General features: G+C 33.9%; 1 protein-coding gene and 1 long non-coding RNA gene across 11 annotated transcripts in view; one reads left to right on the top strand and one right to left on the bottom strand.

Moving 5' to 3' along the window:
* LOC110598920 (uncharacterized) overlaps nt 1-17,900 on the top strand; it is a 379,394-nt gene that overhangs the window by 62,664 nt on the left and 298,830 nt on the right. The window lies entirely within an intron of this gene.
* Amtn (amelotin) lies at nt 1,027-12,471 on the bottom strand. The gene is made up of 7 exons (XM_021731622.2): nt 12,418-12,471; nt 9,118-9,198; nt 8,185-8,250; nt 7,214-7,303; nt 5,073-5,108; nt 3,584-3,610; nt 1,027-1,338 (listed from the first exon to the last, which is right to left on the bottom strand). The coding sequence occupies exons 1-7, from the start codon at nt 12,469-12,471 to the stop codon at nt 1,027-1,029; spliced, it is 666 nt and encodes a 221-aa protein (XP_021587297.2).

Below are 17,900 nucleotides of genomic sequence, written 5' to 3'. Positions count from 1 at the left end.
TATAATTTCTAAAATACCAAGGAAGTTTTCAGGTAAACTGAGAATTTCTTCAGAGACCCTCCGCTGTGTTTCAATCTATTCCATAATATGATCAATGAAAAAGATTCACATATATCACCACCAAATTTGAGGATATTTAGTTGAAAAACTTTGAAGCAGTTTAATGAATTCCTGGAAGAAAACAAAACACTTCTTAAAGGTAGATAAAAGCATATGGAGTTTAAACATTTTTACTTGAGATCAAATTCTCTTCCAGAAATATGAGTGTCAATATGAGGTCATTCTTATATTATCTAAGGATATTTGACTCTGGACATCCCCACATGTTAACACTTCTTTTCTAGTTGGTGCTAGAAGAGCTTATTTTTGCAACTTTTCTTAAGTCTTATCAGAGGGGAATGCAGCTAGGTTTATCTACTGTGCTAACTCTATTACCAGTGGCTGCTTACAATAGTGTATTAGGAAGTTCTGAGTCTCATTCTAACCAGTAAGTTGAAACTCAATCATTATGAACTAAAGTGTATCTGGTATAGGCTTCTGTGTGTGTGTGTGTGTGGGGGGGGGGATAGGGTGTTGTAGGAGACAAGAAAAAAAGGAGCACTGTCTCCTTCCAAATATTTCTGGCTCTAATCTAACATAGGAAATACAGCATGCCAAGGTTACATGTCTCTTTCAGAGTTAATACCGTAGTGTTGGTGGCCCAATAAAACCATTCCTTCACATTACTTGAACCGATGCTAATTGAGTAAAGAGGGATTTCTGATTTTATTAAGATCCACAATCATCCAGCAGCTAAGGAGGCTGAGGCAGGAGGATTACAAATTCAAAGCCAGCCTCAGCAATTTAATGAGGCCCTAAGCAATTAACAAGACTCTGTCTCAAGATAAAAAATTTAAAAAAAGGTTGGGGATGTTGCTCATTGGTTAAGCAGCCCTGGGTTCAATCTCTGGTAACAACAAAACAAAACAAAATCTGCATTTGTCAAAAAAGACAAAGAACTCTTGTCTCCCATTCTGTGAATGACTTTCATGGCTGAAGACATTTTCCAAGATGAGAGAACTTACGATTTGGTGATTCTGTGGTGGTTTCGTCTGTAGTTTGTGTGCCCCTTCTGATGCCTGCAGGGGTAGTCTCTCCAAACTCATCATCATCTATGCCAGTAGGAGTTGCAAGGTGGCTCGCTGGGGTTCCCTGGTTGGTAGGATTTACTCCTGTTTGTCCTGCAGGAAGGACCCCATCCTGGGCATCTGGATTAGCTCCTGCCTGATTGGTGGGCTGGATGCCTCCGGGAAACAAGGGATGGATGAGAAGGCCTGTGAAGATTTGTGGGGCCAATGGCTAGAATGAGGAAAAGAAACAGAAAACAAAGTCAAAAGAAACACATTTTATGATTAGTCAATGAGCCTGTCTCTTTGGAGGGCAGCAAGTTGTGAGTAGGAAGGAGAGGGCAAAGTCAGAGAAGAAAACAAAGATTTGCCATTCCTCAGTGAAGATGCCTCTCTTGCCAAAGCCAAGCCGGATGCTGGTTTCATTATTGGGGTTCTTTGTTTGTGCTCTATTTTCCTCAGAATGAGAAAACCAGAATCAAACTGGTCACAGGAAGAGGTATGATATATGCTTTGTTATTATCAGGTGGATCTGGAGATAATACTAAAGGAGAAAACTCATACAATAATAATGGTGATAACTCTGTTATTGACCTAAAAATAGACTTTCTTTTGCCAATAAAAGTTTTTTTTTTTAAAAAAAGTAATTTAGGAAATTAAAAATAAGTGGAAAAATTAGTTCTGGTAGATTCACCAAACATCATCTTCATCCTTTTAAGGTTCTTTCAATTCAGCTGCTAGTGTGTTTTTTGAGGTTACTGAAGAAACTCTTCTCTTGAAGTTTTCCACTGTTAAAAAGATTCTGATTGAGTGAGTCTCAGCAGAACTCAGGAATCTGCATCTTAAACTGGTTCTCAAAGTCATCCTGAATTGGTGGCCAAGACTGAAGTTTGAGAAATACTGTCTTAGATTTAATAGATACTGAAATCAGAATTAGACTTATACCAGATGATATAGGAGTAGAGTGCACTGGAAAAGCTTTTAAACTGAGAATTATGACAACCACAGCTTTGAAATAAGAAAAGTGGGTGGCATCCATCTTTTAAAAAATAAAATGGAATAGATTATAAATTACCATGGTACATTCCATACAGTAAGGGGAATTTTTTTTTCCTTTGGTACTGGGGATTGAATTCAGGGGCACTCAACCACTGAACCACATCTCCAGCTATATTTTGTATTTTATTTAGAGACAGAGTCTCACTGAATTGCTCAGTGCCTCGTTTTTGCTGAGACTGGCTTTGAACTTGCAATCCTCCTGTCTCAGCTTCCTGAACTGCTGGGATTATAAGCATGCGCCACCACATAGGGCAGTTAGAGGAATATTGTGTGTATGTGTGCATATGGTTTGAGTGGCATAAAAACACAATATTAACTATGAGTTGAACCAAAAAATGTTTGAAAACCACCAGAATCTTAGATAGAAAAGTGGTTTTGGATTTGGATGTAGTCTTTTTTTTTTTTTTCTTTTCTTTTGTTGTCTTTTAGACCTAAGGTTCAGTTTCAGCTGTGTCCAAGGTCTTGACTTTGTAGTTTGGTGAGAGTTAAAGGCCATGTATGTAAGGGATCCACTTAAGTGCTTGCCATGTAGAAGGTCCAATAACTGGTAGACGTGGAAGTTCATGTATCAGTGTTGGAAAAATAAGACACTACTCCCATTACTTGATTATTATTTATGGAAAAAACAGCAAATCTCGAATACCTTTTTCATAATAGGAAAACTATTTAAAAACTGTGTTCTCAGATATTGCCTAGCTTTCTTATTTCTATTGTCATGTTTATATATCATATGGATTCAAGTCATTTTTTAAAACATGATTTATGGATGACTAGATATTAGTGTGTATTTGTGTTATTAAGAATGCCATTTAGGGGCTGGGTTTGTGGCTCAGTGGTAGAGCATTTGCCTCACACACGAGGCACTGTGTTCAATCCCAGCACCACATAAAAATAAATAAATAAAATAAAGATATTGTGTCCATCTACAACTAAAAGACCTAATATATATAAAATGAATGCCATTTAGGCCTAGGCCTCCTATTACTTGTGTGTATAGGAAAGAGTATTTATCACTATCAGATGCTAGAAAATATTTTCTTCTCATAAAACTAAAAAATACAAAAAGTAAATATTTATATTATTCTACATTTGCATTCATTTCAATATTTTTTAATTATAGATTTTGATCAGTATAGAGTTAAAAATGTGTAATAGGTCTCTGAGAACCATAGAACTGAGCCTAATGGCAATGTGTGAAAGACCAGTACTAAGTCATCATAACAGAAAAGTAGCTGCAAGATGATGATAAAATCCCCAGAGAGAGAATAATATAATTCAAAGGTGTATAAAAATGTTCAGTTTACTATACCCCAGATTCAGGTTTGTGGCCAAAGAGTATATGAGATGATAGAAAACATTGTGGTAGAAGTAAAAAGAGTTTGGAATGATAGTTTTGAACAAAAAAAAATTTTTTTTACCAATTCCTCTGAGCTTAGGATAGTACCCTAAAAACAAAATTTTAAACAAAAGATATTAGACAAAGTTTAATATACTCAAATATATATATATATATATATAAATAAAGATACATATCATAACTTAAAAACTCAAAATACTTTTAAATATTATAAAGAGATATTTTGTTTTCCACAATATGTTAAACTGTCTTTGTGATCTGTATCATAAAATTGACATCAGCTTATGATATGGGGACTGCTAACATTTATTATTTGAATAATGTGAGGTCACCTACATTTTAAAAATTATATATTTTTTGTAAGTAATAGATATACATTGGAGGAAACTTAAAGATACAGAAAGCATTAGAGAAAAAAATACTCTCACCATTCAGTTTATGGTATTTTTTCCAAATGTCTTCCAATTTTTTTTACAGAATAGAAATTATGTCATTTATACAGTTTTCTGTCTTTCTTGCCTTTTATTTCAGCATTCCTTAATTATCACTTAACTGTATTGTTAATAAATTTTAATATGTATAATTCTGAATGGCACATAGTATTTGCTTTTATGTTGCATGGCTTAACCTTTTTCTTTGTAGGGGGTCTTAAATTTAAGGTATATCCAATACTTTTCTCTATACTATTTTGATGAATATATTGTACATAAACCTTTGCTATATTTCAAATAATTCTTGTAGAATATGGTCCTACATATGGGATTGAGTTGTTAGAAATTTTATATTTGACTCTGTTTTTAGAAGTAAAAGCTGTCACCTTATTCTGATATTGCTACTGGCCCTTTGTAATTTTATCAGTGATCTCAAGAATTATTTTCACTAAAGTAGATAGGAATATGGGAAAGAAAGTAAAAAAAAATTTTAAGTATATATAGTTAAAAAATAAATTTGAGATAAAAAATCCCCCAAATCACAAACAATAAGATTAATCCCATTAATTTATTTCGTTTTTAACAGTTTGGTTTAGAAGATTGACTAGTTGCCTCATCTGATGTATCAGCTACTATAGGTGCAACTATAGCTTAGTAACTGCTACTATCTCTACTTATCTTTAAATTGGACATAAAAATAATGCCTGCAGAGATGGTTTTATTTTTATTTTGGGGGGATGGGGGTTGGACCCAGGGGAGTTCTACCACTGCACTACATTCCAAGCCCTGTTTAATTTTTATTTTGAGGCAATGTCTTCCTCAGCCAGGGTGGTCTCAAATTTAGGATTTTCCCGCCTCAGCCTCCCAAGTCACTGGAAATACAGGTGTATGATCCCGTGCTTGGCTAAGAGGCTGTTTTAAATATTAAATGAAATAACACATGCAAAGTACTTTTCAGAACAGTATTTGGCATGTATTTGCTCAGTAAGTGTTAGCTTTTATTATTAGTGGCCATACAGTAAAAAGTAAATCAGAAACATGGTGACTGATGAATTGGAAAGAGGTTAAATATTTTATACCAAGGTGATTTAAAACAAAATCATACTAAAATAATTTTACCTGGGCTCCGAGTTGTGCTACAATAATTGGTAACATCTGAAAAAAAGGGAAAAATTTATTAAAAATGTATATTCAAAAATGAGTTCTGGTAGATGGTATAAATCTTGAAATTTCCTTGAAAGGATTTAATATCTGTTTAACCAATGCTTGTTACTAAGTATCATCATAGATACAGAATCTTAGAGCTAGATGGCAATTGAAACTTACGTAGTGTGTAAAAATAAGATCAGACCCAGATTGTTTTACATTTAAAGCAATACATTTAGAAGGTAGAAGTTATACATTGGATGATGCTGTGGTTTGAATAGTGTCCTCCAAAGGGCTCTAGAGTGTACGCTTGATCAGTTTGGTTCTTTGATAATTGGGAGCTGCCAACAGTTATAGGTTTTGTGCCAGAGAAAGTAAGGAAGGATTTTGAGAGACTGGAACTGCCTAGGAGATCATGTATGGGGACCCTTGTTGGTAGAAGAATCAGGGAAATTAAAGAGTCCTGTTAGAGAATGGAGATGGATTTGCATTTCTGCATGCAGGGGAGTGTGCAATGGCAAACTTTATACTGAAAATTTTGTAACATTTACCGAGCCCACTAATACTTTGACTGAAGTGGGTATGTAATCTGGGGAATAAGTTGTACTAAGTCTGTCTTCAAGGTTAAAATAGAGCAGGGCAACAATTGAAACTGAACCTGGGTAGTCAGAACATGGAGTATACCAGAATCATGTATTAAAGAGAGTCACATTTTATTTGCATGTTTTTCAAGTCTTTTTCAGAGGTTCAGCTTTTTTAACCAAGATTTCTATTATTGGGCCAGGATTGTGGCTTAGCGGTAGAGCGCTCATGTAGCACATTGGAGGCCCTGGGTTGGATTCTCAGCACCACATAAAAAATAAAATAAAGGTAAAAAAAAAGATTTTTATTAAGAAGACATTTTATGTGTCTTCAGTTCCATAAATCCTCTCCTAAGAATAGATCCAAAGGAAACACTCACTCATTGATGTATCATAGACTTAGTTACAAGGATGTTCTCTGTAGCATTGTTTACAGAAGCAAAAAGTTTGGAAAAACCTCCATGTTTTCACTGTATGGAATTTGGTATAAAATGGCATATTAAGCAGTCATTTATAAATAAAGTTACAAGTGAATATTTCAAGGCATGAAAATTATTCAAGATATATTTAGAAGAAAAAATCAGGTTACATAACATTAGGTAAAGAATATGTTTTCTTAAAAAAATGTACATATAGCTATTGAATAAGGATTTGAAAGACATATCCTATATAGTGTTTGATTTTGGGTGAATTTTATTACTTCTTTTTGCTTGTATGTATTTTCTCAATTTTTATAATTAACATATTATTTACATAATAAATAATCAATGTTTCTACAAAACACTTAGACCATTTGGTGGGTTCCTGGGGCTGAGATCACTTGCTGGGAAGAATAAGTTGTCCCAAAACAACAGTCCAGCCATAGACAATTGCATTTTTCTTTAGAGAATATTAAATTGTTTAGAGACATTTCAAGAAATTAAGAATTTTGTCTTTGTTTAGTGTTAAAAGTGAATGCTTCTAAAGAGAGTGATATTTTAAGTACATTATGTTTATCTTAGTGTGAGAGGGTATCCCAGAATTTTTTTCTGAAAGCAAATGATAGTGGGAGGTAAGAATATAGTAACTAAAAAGTCCTAGGAGACTTTTGAGGTGGCATGGAAAAAAAGAGAACAAAAAAATTTAGATTTAATGGAGGTAAAACTTTACCCATATCTTAGTTTTTCTTTGGGATGGTCTTGGTCATCTGGAAAGTATTCAACAGAAAACAGAATATGCTAGAAATAATTCTGGTTTCTCTCAATTTGACCTTATATTCTTCACTCTTCAATATTCCCCAACTTTTTATGGTTTCTTGTTACTCATTGAAAATGTGTTCTAGGGAGGTTATTGGGCAGTATTCTCAGTTTTAGGGGTGTGTTTTCAACAAAAATCAAATTATCAAATACTATTCTACATTTAGTAGAACATAACATCCGCAAATTATTTGTTCAATTTTTCAAGAAAGCTTAAAAAATTCTTTGAATTCTGTAAGCTTTCATCTGAGAGAAAATGTTCTCTAATGTTGAACTGAAGTCCAGTTTTTGAACTTACTTGTGATTGCAGCTGCTGTTGTCCATTCAATGCCCCCAGGGTCAATGGCAGTGTTTGGGCACCAGGTGCCATTCCTATAGCAGGATTAAACTGTGGATAATGCAGGAGATTTTTATTGTGTTTCTTTCAGTTCCAACATTTGGGAAACTAATATGCATTTACTAAATGTAAATATATATTTAAATGGAGGATTTGCTATATAAACATAGTATTCTACTGTGTGTGTAATTTGACAAAGAAATGAAATCCAAAGACTTGTTTAGTCTGCTAGTATACCTATAAGATCTATTTTTAACTTTTTCCATATTAAGTTTTTCTTTGGCATTTAATTCCATCTATTTGAGAATTATTTAGGTGATGTTTTCCTTTCTTTCTCCATCTGATTACAACACTAATGGCTCTTAGAATTTTTTTCCTAAAGAAATTAATTCCTTCATTGCTATCCTCTTGAAAATTGAGAGGTTTGGAATTAAATATCTTGGCTGGAACATGAATTAATGCTTTATTTAAATCTGAACACTGGAAAAAATCCATATCAATCAGGAAAGATTTTTCTATTCTTGAATAGATTACAGATATTCTATGAGAGGACTCAAGATCTTTTTATTCTTTTTAGTTTTCTCTTATTGGGGTAATAATGGTGATCATAGTGTTCAGACATTCTAAGGGGGAATTCTATAGTGGAGGAATGGAGAAAGAATCTTGCAGAAGAGGTTGGAGGAGTTGGAGAACTAAGATTTGAGTTAGATCAATTTCTTTGGAGACTCCTATTAAGAAAATCTTTTTGGAATGCATTGATTGCATCCAATGCTTTGACTATCCTTTTATTCCTCTTTTACAATTTATCTACAGTGAGTATGTGTATGTTCACTTATGGATGAACATTTCCATGTGTTCTTGTCTCTCCTCCATGCTGAACATTAGGTAGTATGTTTATTGAATAATGGGTAATGACATAAAAGATTACTTACCAGTTGCAGATCTGCCCCCAGTGTGAGCAACTGTGTTAATGGTATTAGACTTAAAGAAGAGAAGACCTAGAGGGCATTGAAATTGGTGTATTAGACTAGAGATTATCTGTTTTTTTTTCTACTCTGTTAACAGTAGATGTCTTCAAGTAATCTATACTTCTATCAGAGGTGGATTGGTCCTTGGAAGTGTCCTATGTTCACACTTATGGTGTTTATCAGTACCTCATTTTACATATTGATTTTTGTAATCTTTTTCTTAAAGAGGGTCTTGGAAATTGTATAAGCTTCAGATTCCTTAAGGAAAAGGATTGACTCCTAATTAGAGTGTTTTACAATGTCCATTGACTAAAGAAAAAACTTTAGATTTTAGTATTATCTGACTGTACTATTTCACAAAGTCTATATATAGGTAAGGCAGAGCCCTTATATATTGTCAAAAAGTTGGAGGGCCAGGGAGTACAGTAACCAAGCTCATGGAGTTTTCAAAAATGTTTAAATATGCTTTGAAGAAACAGATTCTATAGAAACGCATCAGCTCATCAACAGAGTAAAACTTAAGAAAGCCATGAAGAAACATGCTGTTATTTTTATGGATTACCTCCTGATCTCTGCCATCCTTGTAAATTCAACACAGCATGTCAGAGTATCTCAAAGGCATACATGACCAAGCTTTGTAAAAAGGTGTTGTTATTGCTTTTCAAAGTTTACTAGAGTTAGTTGTTAAACCAACTATTCAGGCAAAAGAAAAAGAATGAGAACACTTTACTTTCTTTATTTATATATTAAAAAAAGTGTTTTGGCTTTTTTTTCTCTCAAAGGAAAAGCCTCTCTTTTGTTCAATCATAAGACTATATAAGTCTTGATTTTAAATCCACCAGTCTTAACATGTTTCCTTTGTTGGTTTATAAATCTTCCCTATTATAAAACAGTTACCTGATTTGGCTGCTGTTGGTTTAGTTGTGAGGCCTGATCTGGAGCTGGTTTTGTTGGAGCAAGTCCCAAATTAAACTGCTTCTGTGAATACAAATATTTGATAAGTCAGGAATGTGTTTGAGGTTTTATATCCACTTATGTCCAGAAGAAAGCAGGTTGTCCCAATAAAAATGTCTGTCTTTAAGCTTCATGTATTTTGAAACAGTTTTAATCCCTGGAATATTTTGTGTATGGCAGAAGCAGAATGCTAGAATGGAAAAATGCTGCATCAAAAAGGGTGTGGAGGACCTAAAAAAAAAGGATGTGGAGGGTTGGGCTGTGGCTCAGTGGTATAGCATGCCTACCATGGCATGCGCAAGGCAGGGCACTGGGTTCAATCCCCAGTACTGAAAAAATACAAAACCAAACCAAAATAAAAAAATTAACTATAGCCTTAGCAGTAGCAGCAACAACAACCACCCAAAACAGGTGGTGGTGGTGGTGGTGGTGGTGGTGGTTGGGGCCTTGGGAAAGAGGAAGAGGAAAGGGCGAGGTTGTTCCTGGCTCTCATTTCTTTTCGTAGCTTCTATCTTCCTTTGTTGGATATGGAATACACACTCTACATCTTAGTTCTGTGCATATTTACTTTTTCCCAATGCTTGACTTAAACTGCCATAAATCCTACTGCATTTTCATAAAGCTTCCCACCTTTGCCTTGTGCCTGACATGTTAATCCTGTAATGAAAGTTCATTTTCCCTCCTGGCCAGTATATTCTCCTAGTGTATTAAAAATGTCCTTGCTACCCATATGATCTATTTGCATGGTTTTATTCTATAGATTAGAGAAGCCCAAGGTCACATAGTGAGTGGCAGAGTTAGTATCAGGGTCTCCACTGTGCTTATAGGCTCTCAAAAAATAAATTCCTCCACTCATATGACCTCAGACTGTCTTTGTCCTTAATGTGGCCAGAGGGCTGGGAGAAGTGGCACCCTAGCACTGCATAGCTCTCTTTGGTTTACTCTGGAGCAATCAGCCACTAACTCTTGATTTCACTTTGGACTTTCCCGTTTTGTTGTAAGAAGAGCAATTAGCATTACCTGTCCTTGGATGTTCTTTTCAGTGTTAAGATTATGAAGATGTATATTCTGTAAACATTTTTTTTTCATCTGCTGCAATCTATTATTAAACCCAGCAACTGGAGTGACCCTTTGAAAACGATTGCCTACTTTTGTTATTCCTCTGTTTAGTGCCTATGATGACTGCCAATTTCACAGGGAATAAAAACCAGAGACCTTACAATGGCTACAAGGTCCTCATGTTCTGGTGCCCTAGTGCCTCTCTGATCTTCTGCCCCACCTCATTTCCTCTTGCTTTCTCTACTCCATCCATATAGGCTCTTTGGTGTTTCTCAGGTAGGTGCAGTCCACTTCTTCCCAGGATCTCACCTCCACCTCTTCTCTCTGGCTGGAATGCTCTTCCTCCAGACACTGGCTTACTCTCTCACTTGCTTTAAGTCTTTACTGGGATGCTCTTTCTTGTTGAGTATTACCATGACCAGCCTTCTGTGTATGCAAACTGATGCATTGCCAGCATGCAGCTACCCATAGGCTTGCTTCATCTAACTCGGCTCTGTGATTTTTCCCCAGTGCTTGCTACCTTTTAATAGGAATGTAATCTATGATTCAGGATGTTTACCATCTGTTTCCTTGACAAAATATAAACTTCGCAAGGTTAGAAAGGCTGTTTTTTTAATTCAATGATAATCCCAAACAGATAAATCAGTATTGGGCATACAGTAGATACTCAAAAAATAGTTATTGAAAGAATTAAATCTTGTTTTCTCCAGCATCCACTTTCTATGACTTTGATTCTTCTTATTTCCTCTCTTTCTACTCGTAGTATTGTCATATGTCACCTGCATTCAAACTTTTGATCTACTGAAAATTATCACTAGGCTGTTTTAATTCCTTGCATTTGCCACTGAGTTTCATTTTGTATGCCTTTATAATTCAATACATTTTCATAAAATAAGATATACCTTTTCCATATGTCACGATTTTTCATTTGATAAATATTGTTTCTATACCTAACACACATTTCAATGTCACCTCTCTATCTCCTACCCATTAACTATCTAGCTGATCTCACATTATTGGCCAATAGCAGTCTGCATTTGCCCATACTCTATTCTTGAGTCCATTTTGCATGGGAGCTGTATTCCTGCAAAGTTTTATTTATCTTGAATTTTTATGAATTGTATGGTAATTTAAACATAAAAGAGAGACTTTATTTTGAAGATGCTTTTGGTAAACTTGTTTAGTGAAGTGAAATATCTGTTTTCAAAAATTAACTTCCTATTTTACCTTGTTTTGAAGATGAAATTTGCACAGACAGCTTCTTTCAAGAACATATGTACGTATATATGGATGAAGTAAGAGGGAGGTTGGTCCTTCATGTTTGTTTCATCCTTCCACAAGCTCACCCTATTCATTTCCTTCATAATTATTTATAAATTAACATTTCCTTAATATAATTACTTGATTGATACCTGCAGTCCTGTGAATACCATGAGGGATTATGTCTTTCTTACCATTGTATATTCAGCAAGTAGTGCAATGTCTGACTGTGGACATGTCAAGTGCACTTGAGCCTCAACCAAGAATACTTTCTTTTATTCTGATATTTCAAGGAAAAGTCCACTTATACATCCCAACAACCCATATCTATGTCTGCAAAATAATGTGGGACAACTGGAGTAATTGTGGAATTCTAGTCCTTTCTTTCAAAAGCCCGTTAGACATGAACACAGCTTGTAATGCAATATTCTAATAGAAAATGTTGTCCACTCTATTAAATACTTTTGGTCTTATATGATTTGGTAGCCTTTTTAGAGTTCACATAATCTAGATAGCTTGTGTTTTCAATTAGAAAAATCAGAACATGTAGTTAACTGTTTTAGTCATGAGCAAATAGCTGGTTGTTGAGAAAATCTTACTTTATTTTTGGAATATAAAATAATTATCAACTTTGGATAGATAAAATTGAAAGCATTCCCTGTCCCTCATTTCTACCCTATTGCTTTGCCCAAATAATAACTTATTACATGATATAGTACATGAATTTTTAAAATTCAAATATGTTGAAATATGTACCAACACCTTATTAATTTATCATCTTTTGCCTTGGAAAATAAAAACAGTAAACTAAAAAGTGGGTCACAAAATAGAGCAGGTTTGGGGAGAGCAGGAAGAGAGAAAGGTCTGCAACTAGAGATGCTGCTGAGACTGGTGGGTACATAAAAGTAAACATATTGCACTTACTGGTAATGACTGAGTTGATCCTAGAAGACAAAACAGTAGAATCGTAGTCTTCATGTTTCAAATTTCTACCTATAAGAACAAAATAGTGTTACTCCTTCAATCTATTTTTTTCTTTTAAGAGAAGATTATGCTTTAAAAAAATGAATGTTCTACTTGAATCATGGTCAATTAATGTTACCTTTGTATTCACCAGGCAAAAATGTAAGCTGAAATAGTGAAAATCCAGATTACTTCTCCAGTTTACTCTGGTGAAAAATTTTATCCTTTGATGACTTGAGTTTGTAGAAGGAATTTAAACTCAGCTCTAGGAGACTGGCAACTTGAGAGACCAATCAGGATTTAGCTGTCTGTGAAATCATTTGGTTTCTTTCATTTCCCAACACTTCATTAAGTGGGTTATTAGTTACAGACATTATATTACCCAATGTCTACTATATGACTAGAGGGTATTTTAAGGAGACATCCCTTATGTAATTAAAAAAGTGCAGAAAAAAATTAAAATCCTTTTTTACCACTATCTTTCCCAAACTATTTCCCAAAGCTATTTGTTTTATCATATAAGAATGAATATATAAATCAAACACCAAAATATAGGTTTCTCTGTACACTTAAAATATGAAGTCTATCTTTTGGATATTGCTCTGTAACTTATCTTGTTTACTTAAGAAATAATAGAAAAGCTTATATGTCAATACACAGATTAGTTTCATTTAATCATTATGTTATATTACTTAACATTTTCCTTTTAATGGACAGTTAAATTGTATTTTACAATTATAAAGTGTTATAATGAACATTCTCAAATCAACTTTTTTTGCACATGTGGGATTATTTCTGTAGATGTTATTCCAATAAATATTATAATAAAAGATATGTACATCTTGAATTCCAGTAAGCATAACCATATTGCCTTCTAGAAATGTTGAGTAGTTTGCTTTAATTCAAATGAGGAAAAAAAATACTATGATCTACGCCAAAGACAAGAGGTCCATTAGAGTTTCTTCATAAAAACAACAGCTAAGTACTACCCCACATGTCCAAGGTCCTGGCCTTCACAGAGGCAGGTGGGGTCTGTTCAACAATTTCTGAAACCAAATCAATAATGAATCTGTGTCATCAGAGGATTCACATGGAATCCTATCTGAGATCTAGTTCCCCCGCCCCCAGTTCAGTGTCTGTTAATAGTAAATTGAGATGATAAAGCATTTTTCAAAGTTTTCCTCAAATTATACAGTTCATTTACATAATCAACTTTGATTACTGTCGCTTATTCTAGGGAAACACAAAGGCTAACAGTAATAACATCTGTGGGAATTTAAATAGGAGTAAGCATAGGTGTGAATTAGAAAATAGTTAATTTGGTTTGGGACAGAAAGGCAGGGAAGGCCTAATCAAGAAGGCCACCCTTGAGCTGGGTTTTGAAGAATAAAAATAAATTTATTAAGAATGCAAATAGGACATCTAGGCCGATCAAGAGTCTAGATATGGAGTGACATTATTGTTCCCTGAAACTGGGAAAAAATGGGGTGAGGGAAGCAGTGGGAGATAAGGTTTGAGAGATATCTGATTTAACTAGTTAAAACTATTTTTTTGGTTTGTTTCTATTACTTATTTTGACATTAAATTGAATACTATTTGGTATAGCTTCTTCATTATTTCCAGAAATTTCTCTTGAACTACATGGAGAGTTCTTGAAGCCTTGTCTTAAATTTTTTTAGAGTCTTCTATATTTATAATATTGCAAAACACAACACAGTAACCACATGTTGATTAACAAATGGTAAGAGTATATGCTATGATGAGACAGATCAAAATTGAGTTGAGCAAGGACTTTGAAGAAGAGATGCATTGCAAGAGTATACCTAAATGGCAAATAAAATATGAAAGAATTGCTTGGCGCTTATTATTAGTCTATAACTTGCAGATGAGGGCCTCAAAGAGGTAATGTTTTATAGTCACTTAATTAATCAATATTAAGAAATCTGATAATACTAAGAGTTGGTAAAGATGCAAGTCTAAGGGCTATTATACATTGGTGTAGGAGATGTAACTGTGTCTGATCACTTTGGGAAAAAAGTTTAGAAGTATATTGTTAAATTGAAAATACCAAGCAGTTCCACTCCTGGAGATATTTCCTTTGGGAAATTCTTAAAAATTTTTACTGGCAACATTGCTTATAATAAAAATGAATATTAAAACAATCTAAGTGTTCAAAAAAGGGATGCATCATTAGATGGATTTGGAGAATATGATTAATGAAAACATAAATGTCAACAAAAAGAAATAAAAAATATGATTAATGAGATGGAGAATAGCATGGTAAAGATTGATAGTGAGAGGAGCAATGGAATGTAAATGCTGGGAAGGAAGCAACTTTATGTTCTGATGAACTTCCACAGGTAAGTTAGTTTTCTGTTTTTTACCCCCCTTAATTCAGTCAATTAGTTTTTTAACCTTTCATTTAACATATCTACTCTATATTCCCTATTATTATTTCAGTTCCTTAGAATAAAATTCCCTGCCCTTGTGGAGCTTACATTTTGGTGTATCTTTGCGGGTGGGGGAGATATTCAATATTAAACAGCCTCATTGTATAACATACAGCCTATGACATTGGTTTTCTGTTTCTCTTGGGCTTTATTTTAAATGAATGTAGAGTGAGGGTCTTCCTATGAAATTATTTTTTCTTTTTGGTACAAGCAGAGTTGAATTTTATGCCACTGTTGTTTCTGGGCTATGATGAGACAGACCAAAATTGAGTTTGGTGTGGAGACTTGTGTTCTATTACCAGTCTAAAGTATGGTTCTAGTGAATAGCTCATTCAAATTGAAACATTGTTTGCAACTGTCTGGGCGTCAGGTGATTCAGGGACCTCACAGTGAGTGTATTTACCTACTGTAGACATGTCTCCAACCCCAAGCTGAACAGGACATGCCCTCTCCAGGAAACTGAGCAGTCAGTGGGATTAGGACAAAATAACAAGCAAAATTAAGAAGGCTGAGTAATTTCTTAGACAAGAAATTTTAAGTCTGAAAGCAGATAACTTGCAACAATATAATTATGGAGTTGGTGTCAAGAAATATATACTATAAATGAGGAAAAATTTTAAATCATTCCAAAACAACATACATCAGCAAAAACCAGGGAGATAATTTTTGTTTTTAAAATTACTTAGGATATCAGGATTCATAAAGTGTTTTATGAACTATAAGTGACATCTTTTAGCCCTGTAGTCTTAGGCAGTTTTTGATTCTCTTATTAGTTTTCGTTTTAAGTTTCTTTGGGTTATGAACCCTTTTGAAAAATGTATCTATGTACCACTTCCTTAGAAAAATGTGCATATACTTATGAATATAATGTTTATCAGACAAGGACAGAGGTTTCATGATTCTCTGAGAGTGTTACTATGAAGATCTAAGTTAAGAATGTCTGGTTTACAGTAATCTTGATGGAATGTTCCAGTGATTTGTGTGATTCCTGAGCTTTCTAGTATGTCTTAAGCCAACAAATGCACTCTCTTCCCAATTGTACCATGCCTAGTGGATACAGGAAGATTTAGAATTACCCAGACTCAAGACACTCTTTGTGAATCCTCATTAAAGAGGATCAGTTCAGCAATGAAAGGATAAAGCAGACTGAAAAATTTTCTTATCTCTTTTCACTACTTGACAACTCAATCTCCATTTCACAAGGATACAAGATACATTATTCCTATTAATTATAGTGATTGATTGAATAAATTTAGAAAAAAAATTGGAAATACTAGCTAGAATTTCCTAATGTACTCTAATTCAATGGTATCTATTAAATATACATTTAAGTTATTGAAATTATAATATCTGGGTGAGGCCCTGGCTTAGGTGCTAGGGTAAAAAAGTGAATAAGACAAAATCCCTAAACACATACAAGCAAAAAGTTGTTCAACAGTACAAAATTACAATTTGAGGAGGAATAAGTTCTGGTTTTAACAATAAAACATTTTAAAGTAGCTAGAAGAGAGTTTTGAATGTTCCACTCTAAAGAAATGATCCATGTTTACGATGATGGATTTACAAATTACCTTGATCACTACGCAATATATATGCATATAGAAACACCACAATGTACCCCATTCATTTGCAAAATTATTATCAATTTAGGATAAAATAAAATAAATAAAATGGAAAAAATGACAAAGTTCCTGCTGATATTCTTGTGGGAAGTGAAGCAGATATCTGACCATCTTATAATGTAATGCAGGTAAAGTGAATCTGTACATAAGAGATAAGAAAATATCTGCAGTATATTTTCATCTGCATTTATTCATGTCATGGTATTCCCTCTGCCTGGAGTCATCTTCATCTCTGGTTGTCAATTTTCTATTCATTAGTTCATTATTACAGATCGTTTTTTCTTTTTTCTTTTTTGGTAATGTGGATTGAACTCAGGGGCCCTCAATCACTGTGCAACATCCACAGCCCTATTTTGTATTTTTTATTTAGAGATAGGGTCTCACTGAGTTGCTTAGTGCCTTGCCATTGCTGAGGCTGGCTTTGAACTCACAATCCTCCTGCCTCAGCCTCCCAACCTGCTGGGAATACAGGTGTGTGCCACTGTGCTTGGATAAAAATCCTTCTTTATTCCAGCAACTTCATTAAATCTTTCTTTGTTCCCTTCATTTGAGGTCAATCTCCTCTTCTCCTGAAGCCCCATGACTTTCTCATTTCTCTTATTCTACTTTGATAGATGCTATTATTTTTTGTTAATGTTTTGAGATATTATAATTTCAAGGAACATTATGTATCTTGATCAGCTATTATAATGCCTATAGTTCCTAGCATAATACTTTGCATGGGATAAATTTATAAGTATGAGTTGAACTGAATTTATAATTGTTTGGCATTCCAATTTCATATAAATACTTGAAATATTTGACCATACATCTGGACTACAGAAGAGTCAGTTCTCTATGAAGTAGTTTGGTGGATGCCAAACAAACATTGAATTTTGTGTGTCTAAACTTTTACTAAATAGAATAAAACTATACATGCTTTTACTAATATCTTAAAGTTTCGTTTCAGAGGGAATATATGGAAAATATGTCTAGGTTTCTTGCCAGAACAAGTTGGCCCTTGTCATAGGTGAACAAGTTTAGTATATAAATGTCATTAGAAATGTGGATATAGTTTATCAGATTCCCATATGTGATAGGAATAAGCTTGATAAAATATGATAACATTGTACTCTGTTTATATAGAAATATTTCAACTCAATGAGAAGTACAAACTTATTAAAAATAGGCTTTGATGTGATTTTTCAAATAAGGAAAAATATCTTGCAAATGGGTAAGAAATGAAGAGACTGAAGGGAAGGATAAAAGAGATAGTTCAAGTATAAGGAATTAATTTACATATGGTTACTTCTAATTTTGTAAGAGTAATCAGGAAAATATATAGTTTCAAAGACAAATGGAAGGTCATATGAGATTCTGTGGTGTTATAAGG

The sequence above is a fragment of the Ictidomys tridecemlineatus genome, chromosome 9, assembly GCF_052094955.1.
Source record: "Ictidomys tridecemlineatus isolate mIctTri1 chromosome 9, mIctTri1.hap1, whole genome shotgun sequence".
Classification (NCBI taxonomy): Eukaryota; Metazoa; Chordata; class Mammalia; order Rodentia; family Sciuridae; genus Ictidomys; species Ictidomys tridecemlineatus.
This window is presented reverse-complemented; position numbering and strand designations above follow the sequence as displayed.